The sequence below is a fragment of the Mizuhopecten yessoensis genome, unplaced genomic scaffold (genome assembly GCF_002113885.1).
Source record: "Mizuhopecten yessoensis strain PY_sf001 unplaced genomic scaffold, ASM211388v2 scaffold11161, whole genome shotgun sequence".
Lineage (NCBI taxonomy): Eukaryota > Metazoa > Mollusca > Bivalvia > Pectinida > Pectinidae > Mizuhopecten > Mizuhopecten yessoensis.
In genome coordinates, this window is record NW_018408910.1 from 454185 (window position 1) to 462825 (window position 8641).

At 35.8% G+C, this 8641-nt stretch overlaps 1 protein-coding gene across 2 annotated transcripts in view; it reads left to right on the plus strand.

Moving 5' to 3' along the window:
- Nucleotides 1–6323, plus strand: part of LOC110467130 — a 10896-nt gene extending 4573 nt beyond the window's left edge. Inside the window, exons 2-4 of one of the 2 annotated variants that reach the window (XM_021524063.1) lie at nucleotides 429–1087; nucleotides 1945–2145; nucleotides 4108–6323. In XM_021524063.1, the coding sequence (XP_021379738.1) occupies nucleotides 448–1087; nucleotides 1945–2145; nucleotides 4108–4859 (1593 nt within the window). In that variant the 5' untranslated portion in view covers nucleotides 429–447 and the 3' untranslated portion in view covers nucleotides 4860–6323. The remainder of the gene's footprint in view (nucleotides 1–428; nucleotides 1088–1944; nucleotides 2146–4107) is intronic. The other variant, XM_021524064.1, reaches the window with a different exon arrangement.
- The last annotated feature ends 2318 nt before the right edge of the window (nucleotides 6324–8641 follow it).

An 8641-nucleotide genomic window follows, 5' to 3' on the forward strand; every position in this document is an offset into this window, starting at 1 on the left:
GGGGGGAGGGGGTGATACATATACATTTAGCAACACTGGACTCTGAATACCAAAGAAATCAGTACACAAATCGATTTCAACAGCTAAAGAAGGTCGCTCGAACATCTCGTGTTTCCTAGCTCGGAGACCACCCAAAAAACACTCCGTCCCCAAAGAGCTAAGAATGACAGTTTCATGTTTTAGGCTTTAAGTTCACATTGATGCCGAAAATTAAGTATTACCAAAAATACACTAGGGAACTAAAGACACTTTTTGTCAAAAATTGCAATGTCAATGAGAGAAAAACGCCGGGGCCATTCGTTTGATTCTCAGCAAACAACTAAGGACATTTATAGACGAACCTACATGTTTGTAAGATCACAGATAACATATATTGAACAAAAATAAACACGTTTATACATATTTGATTGAAATTGTCTCTTTTTCAGCTTCAACGGGTCAATAAGAATGGCAACCAACCACATCGCAAAACTACTTGATGATTTAAGCGCCGAGTTTCTAGAATGTCCCATTTGCCGAAATCCGTTCGATGAAAATATGCATACACCTAGGTATTATCCCTGTACACACACGACCTGTGAACAATGTATGACTCATCAATTTCTACAAAGTTCAACTTATGAACGTGTGATCCGCTGTCCGTTGTGCTTGCGAGTCTATCAGGCCTCCTCCCCTGACGTTTTAAATTATGAAAAAAACAATATTTTAAGAGATTTGAAATCTTTTATTTCGACCAAAGAGAAAGAGGAGTTTTGCGACAAGTGTCCAAACAAGTTTGCGGACGCGTACTGTAAAGATTGTGACTCAAGTCTGTGTAGATCTTGTAGTGAAGCAATCCACATTGGCAATAACTCAAGTCACAACATGATGTTCAAGGACAAGAAACTTCAAGTTGACGCGTGTCATTTTTGTCTTAAGCAGTCGGATATATTCTGCCCAAATTGTAAAATATTCTTTTGTAAAGCTTGTAGAAATGTTCACCACAGTGACGAAACTGTTGGTATTCATAAAGTCTGCATCACCAACCCAGAATACATTCCATACATACCACTGGAAGTTTCATTTATGCAAAAACCACGGGAAATCGGTGAGTCATTTTCACTTCAATTACATAGATATATTGTACCACAAATCTTTCCCATTGCCCAACGGTAACTTCAGCTGAGCATGTTTAAATCTGATAGATGGTTGTTCAATAAAAGTTACAGACTGAAAATTGCATAAGCCTTATTAACCCCGCCCTCATCAACTGTTGATGATATCACAATTATGTCTAGTTTCGGTAATTTTTTATAACTCCACCAATATATTCTGTTTGTCGATCTCAATGTCGACTTTTGGAAACTTGACTCGTTCTACGATAAGGTTATGCGATTAGAACTCTGGTTAACAGGAACAATGTTTATTGAGTGCAGACTATACATTAAGCCAAACTGTAGCTGTGGTTACTGGGGTTGTGTAATGGTTTAGATTATTATTTGCATACTTTTAATTGTCAGAACTTCAAAATTAAATTTAGATATCTCGAAAAGACTCAAACATCAAACAAGTATTACAATTGGTTTTGATCTATGAATGACAGAGCATTGATGTTTAGCTATGTGATATCTATTTTTAAACTTTGCATCTTATGCGACAGAAATGTGTCAAGATTCAAAACAGATCACTCTTTTCTTGTCCAAGATTATATACAGTAGAGTGCGAAAAATGATTACTTGTCTACATGTTATTTTCATTGTTGTCAGAGTGTGTTAACTGGGGTACACGTCTCAGGAAATGATAACTTATAGAGAAATGCTCGTGTTTATGGGAGAGATATTTATGGATACATAAAATATGTACATTTTGTATATGGGGTCAAAACAATCTTTAATTTCCAATAATTTACTGCATTTCTTCAGTTTTATTGCTTTAATTGTTTTCTGCTTTTCCTTCACATTTTAGACGATTCTATGCGGGGTCCTGGTCGAATCATTAACGAACGATTCCAAATTTTGATATGGAAACTATGGACCTTCGGTCAGGCTTTCGTTGCCATGACGTCTCCAGTTAACACTGCCTTGGTGCTCTTTCTGATTATGCTAGTCATAATAGGCGTATATATCCCTAGCTTTCCCGCCTTCACCATTCTACCATCAGAGGAAGGTAAACATAACCTTAAGCACATTTTCGAAATGGCTTTTTAACTACTATCGCTTTTGCTATTATTTGTTTTGAAATCTACAGCTGCTTACGTTTTACCTTTATTATAATAAAGTTTAGATTTAATTCATTGAGAGAGATCTGGTCGCTATTGACAGTGTGTTTATCATAAATAGGAAAACCTGCTCAGGCGACCACCTGTTTTAATATAACTACAGAGTTCCCGATATGGGATCAGTTACAGATCATAATTTCCATTCATCGAAGACAATAATGCTGTTTTTCTAATGTTTTTCTTATTTTTCTCTCTCAATTTATTTAACCTACTTATTGAATAGCAACATTTTTGCAACCGTTTACAGAATTTATCCTTTCAAAGAGGATCGAAATATTGTTTTAAAATACATCATTAAAGACTCTTGATATATTCGTTTGTTAGGCGTTGTTTGATTGGATACGGGTTAAGTTCTCGTCTGCGATATGCATACATACAATTGTAAGAGTTTGGCAAATCAAAATACGAATTTGACGTATAAAATCGTTAATAACAGATCGTTGAAAACATCAAAGGAGTCCGCTTGTCAACAAAGAAATGGAGAACGCGTTTGTATGATTGGGGTTATATAGACGATATAACAACGAACTTAAACTAAAATGTAAAAACATTTAAAAGATGCAAAAACATCAATTGCCAACGAAAATATTCTACTATACAATGTTTGGCATTTGTTTTCAAGTCTTTCATGCAACATTCCGAGCTCCAATAAGAAATGTTGCTGTATGAAAATCAACTGTTTGTTTGGACTGTCAAATAACAACAATTGTAATTTGCACTACTTACATGGTTAGCATTGACATGATCTATTGCTAGAATCAACGACCGTGCTGTACTTTTATACTTTCCTGTTACATGTAATCATATAATCCCTAAAAAAGGTATATTGGCAGTGGGACTGAATCCTGAATCAAGTTTATAATCTGAAAGTCAAATTTATGTTACATTGAAATAAGTACTTTATCAATGGTTTGTTGTTGTATGTCTTACGTTCCATAGATAATTTCAGTCGTTTAGAGCCTAACAACAATGCACAAAAAAGACGTTTAGAAAGAAGAAACTAAGAGGAAATAGGTCAAAAAGGTTAAAAAATGTGAATAAGCAAAAATCGCCGATTGTAAAAATATCATCTCTTATTGTAAAGATCAATTGATTGTAAACAATCAAATATATATTGACACAGAAAATGAAATGAATCAATCAAATTTGGATAGACAGTTCATTATAAAATTTGTCACGTATTTGTTTGAAATAAGCGTCTTCAATCATAGGAACGTTTGACTGTGAAAAGTTGATCACAAGCATTACTATCAGGTTGATATTGGTTGAAATGAGGAAACAACAGATCATTTACGCTTCAAATTCGTTTTATTAATATTTTCTATGGATGTTTAAATTACAGCAAGGTATTTAATATCTTCCAGTGTTATAGATACTTTCTCATTTCAATTATTGTGACATTATAGGCTATAATAGAGTTCATTCAATGGTAGATGAATAGAAACTGCTTCGTATGTAAAAAAGTGAGGACTTATTAGGAAAACGGCAGGAAAAAGATCTGTTATCAACAACAGAGACTGTTGCAGATTTTCCTCGACCTTATGACCGTTCATATATATATGTTGAGGGATATGAGATGTAACTGTACATCAGTTAGGTTTTGCTACTTCCTTTGATACTAGATTGTGTTTCACACTGCTTATTCATAAATATTTGGATTTGCAGACTGAACATTAACCAAACCATAATGTAAAATGGGCAGATATTTGAATCCCGATCAACCGCCTTCGTGAATTACCCACACTATGATAGTTCCTGTGAACAGAAAAGGTTTACAGAAATTGGGGAACACAAATTTAAGCCGCATGTCCGCGCTACGCAATTCTGATAGTGCTCATTTTGTTTTGTAGTCGAACCGGTGAACATGGTATGTCAACACAGGACAAAAGAAGAAGTGTACCAGAACACGGAAATATCGAAAAAGCAAGTGCATAGGACTGTGTGTACCTTTAACGTTTTTCATTACAATTTACTCAGCAGAAACAGGACATATTTTGTACTTGACATTGACATTGACATAGCAAAAACATATCGTTATGGGAGGGTTGGAAAACTGTTCACCATCAAGTTGTTTCATCTAAACAAGGAGCACAACACACATCACAAACAACGTAATATGTACTTGTCTGTTTCTCGGTGCAAGACCGAAAATGGCGAACTTGCTATGTGTCTGGAAGACATCAGCTACAAGAAAGAGACCCAACTGACCCAGAGGCTCATCAGCACAGTAGTGATGAAACAGATCAAGAGGGTATCGTTCCTTTTTTTGGTAGATAACGAGAAAAAAATAATGGAAATCTTCACACCTGTGATGCTTTGGAAGGATGTTGTTTTCCTAGAGCATTACTATGAAAGCAAGACCTTAAGCGTTTGGATCTCACTTGCTGATTCAAAAAATGATAAGTATATAACAGCAAGAATAAGGAGTGGGGCAGATATTACAATCGTCGATCTACCAAATCCTGCCGTTGTTACTAATTATCAGATCGTCCATCGGGTGTTAACGTATCCTTTCCGCTGCCTTTATGCCTACCTCTGGAATGCAATCCTACCACTTCCTATTCCAAACGAAAATAACGAAAAGGAGACATTGCACCCCTAAATTCATTTTGTGCGTTCCTTTGAGACTCACTGCTTTATTAATTGTCAATACACAGCTTTTCTTTTGGTTTTAAATTTATTTCATTTAACAGGAGATTTTAGTTTCAGTTTCATAATGTGTATTTCCTTATCCTGCTTTGCAACATTATTCGCAGCCGGATCCTAAATAGGCCATGAGTTTGACCCCTGGCATCTCTGTTTTTCAATATAATCGAAACACTATAATGCTGCAAAATATATCGAAAGACGAATGAAGCAAATACAAAATGGAATCCACAGTACATTCTGTAGCTATTTAAAATGTTATAAAATTATGTTTCCAAAGTATGTTCCCAAAATATGTATATGGTAAGTGTTTTTCATTTAACAGAATCACGGGTTTGACATATTTTTCTGTAATACATATTTCACTGTGTAATATCGCCATAAAGAAACAGTCTATCCATTCAAGGATCCCTGTCCCACTGCACTGTGTTTTTTTCCTAAATACGTATACAGTAAACTCCATGTAACTTCCGCTTGGATTTAATTGCAGCACAGTTGGTCCACGACGCTTCCGTGTACCAGGTCGCTCAATCAGTTAGAGCGATGTTATTATCAATCTGAAACTCAGGGTTTGAATTTCGGTCTAGTCACGGCCTGCTGAAGTGTTACACCCAGAACACTGTTGTTGTTTGTATTTTGTTTATTTCATCCTTATTATCTCTCATAAAAGTCTCGCAATGTATAGGTTCCTTTAAAAAATGATCTATCAAAGCTATAATTTTGCTTTGCTGATGTGTTCTCATGGTAACGCTAATGTATTCTCATGGTTACGCTTATGTGTTCCTATGGTTTCGGTGACAAAAATATACATATCAATTAATTATTGCTCTGCCGTGGCGTTAACAAAAGATATGAGTACGTAACAAGTACATAAGGTATGGTGCACTTTATGCTAGTTTGTATCATTATCCTTTATTTAAACACTCATGATTTCCATTATAAGTTCTACATTTGAATTATGAATTAGTCTACCAATAAATTTGCAGGAAAGTTGATTATCCAGTAAATATGGATGACGATGTTGATTTTATCACCGAGGAATCACGCATACTAATTCCCCGTTTAACTTCTTCAGTAAAGCACACCTATCCGCAAACAAGTTAACTTAACTCATTTCGAAAAAAGGTACTATAATGTTAAAGTGTTTATAAATCAACACCTTCAGATGTTTAGATATATGAGTGGCGCTTTTAATCATGCTAGCGTGGTCAATGCTTATCGTTTTTTATATATGCATGTTAAAATGTTAATATTATAAGGCTTTATTTATTTGTTTCAGTTCCATGAAAGAGTATTTTGTGACCATTTGGTTGATTATATTTGACCTGTTACCTCACTTTACCATCACTTTACGAAGGTATATGTCATACACTATGAGAAATCTAAATTTGTCATTGAAAACAAAAATGGAATAAATGCACAGCCAAATTTTGAGATATTTGTTTTCTTTAAAAAGATAGTTTCGAAAACGTATTAAAATTGATTTGTTTTCACATTTCGCGGCGTTTTTGGCATTGTAGTTTCTCCATGCTGGATCTAATATGCACATTTATACGCTGACTATTTAAGTCTTCGATGTCTGAACAATATTGAAAAAGCCATACGTTCTCACCAAGAAGACAATGGGCCTCAAAGGTCACCTGAGTTGTACTATACAGATGCTTTGTTCTTAAGATGTGAATTGGAACTAATGAAGTCAGAGAAACAAGCACACACCAAACCATTCTAATTGATTACAAATTAGTAATGAATATTAATAACTGTGAAAGATTTTCAAGTATTCCGCACACTAAGGACCAAATGACGTGGGAAATTATTATCATTATAAAATACCTGACAGCCCATCAAGATGTTTAGTTATATCTTTTGAAACATATTGGTTTAATGTTTATAGGCTTTAACATGGTAACAGACAGGGTATGATGGTGTAATTGCCTCCTAACGATAACGCAGATATGAGGTAGCAGTGTACAGTGGAGGGGTTGTGACCGTGGGTGATTTATTTGTTAAATGGCTAACCCCTGTATAATGATCTGTAAAAAAATAATAAGAATTTGACTGTTCTAAAATTGGTATAAGCATGATGAAGTGAGCTACAATGTATGTGGGCTTCACATTGTATAAAAAAAAATGTTTTTGGTTAGAGATTGAACTTTTGGCCATTTTCCGAAAGGGTGTCTACACATGAAAAGCTAGCTTTAAGGGAAGTAAAATTTTGACAACAGCACACAACGCAAATTGCAAAAAATCGAGATGAACGACCTATACTGGGACACGGATAATTCTGCAACCAAGTATGAAATCTTTAACTTTAGACAGAGTTTTGGGAAAAATAATACTAGTTGCGAGTCAAAATTGGGTCAAAAATGGCTTTTTTTGGCATTTTTTTTGTAATATTTGATGTGGTAACCATGGTTTTCACACAAGTGACATACATAGAAAAAAGAAGTTTATACACTTCCTACTACTTTATATGTATTGCAAATATAATACAGTTTACAAATATATATACATGAATATATCTGTTGTGTAGGGTAAATCCGCTATGTTTACATTTCATAGACACGTGTCTTGTTTTTCAGAGTCGGGCCATTTCTACCGTTCACTGCTACCTGATACCAATTTTTTAGTGCTATCTCACTGACATATCACGCTGAAAACACCCAGTATAGTATTCCGCCCGGTCATATTATACTGACAACGGGTGAATAATATTTTAAGGAATTCGGTATGTCCTGGCCTGGGGACAAACCCATTGCATTCGTCACCTTGGCATACGTTCAACATTAAAGCCACAAGTGAGGTAGCGCCAAGCAGTGCACCAGGAAACATAAGAAAGTTAGAAGTAGAGTGAAAGACAAAGATCCCAAATATTGCAATGTGTGCAACAGATTTATTTTGGTCGCGCAAACGCAAGTCCTAAATTATGCAAGGGGTTCCCACATTTGTCGACTCTTTCGATCTTCTCTAAATTCTCAACCTGCATGAGTGTATTTTAGTAAGAAAAATAGACTAAGTGTACATATATTTACACCTTCGGATACGTTTCAGACTTGTAAAAATAGTATAGAAAAGTTTAGTGTTGGCTGAAGGTCCATGCAATCCAATATCAAGTTTTTGTTGTAATTGGTTTCTGATTTGAGGTTTTTGAAGTAAAACCAATTTTTATGATGTAATACTTACCATAACTTTAGTATGTTTAGTATGCATATACAATACCTACACCCATCTTTGTAGCCCAAAAACAAAGATTCAAATATCCCTACCTCCCTACCGTGATGTAACCTATATCANTAATTACCATAACTTTAGTATGCGAATTCGTCTTACCGTAGTGGAGGCTTCGAATCCAGGCAGACCAGGCTGACGGAACAAACTCGAGACATGCTCAAGGTAGGGAAAAGGTTCAAGGAACCCCCCTAATAAAGCCCCGAAAGTAATTAAAAAATGGAAAACCTCCCCGTGAAACGAGCAGGTGTACCACCGTGGTGCCTGATAGCATACTATTTAAAATCACTGAATTACTGTGGAGGAACAGCCACAGACTGTGCAACCACCACCGGTCCAAGGGAATACAATCCATCAGAATGAGAGGCCAAGGACCGGAGATAAAAATCCGTGAAGGTAGTCTGTCCGCGCCAGAAAGCCGCGGACATGACCTCCTGAAAGGGGGACCCATTGAGGAGGGCCCATGACGCAGCAAGGGCCCTGATCTCATGAGCTCTCACCTTATACAAC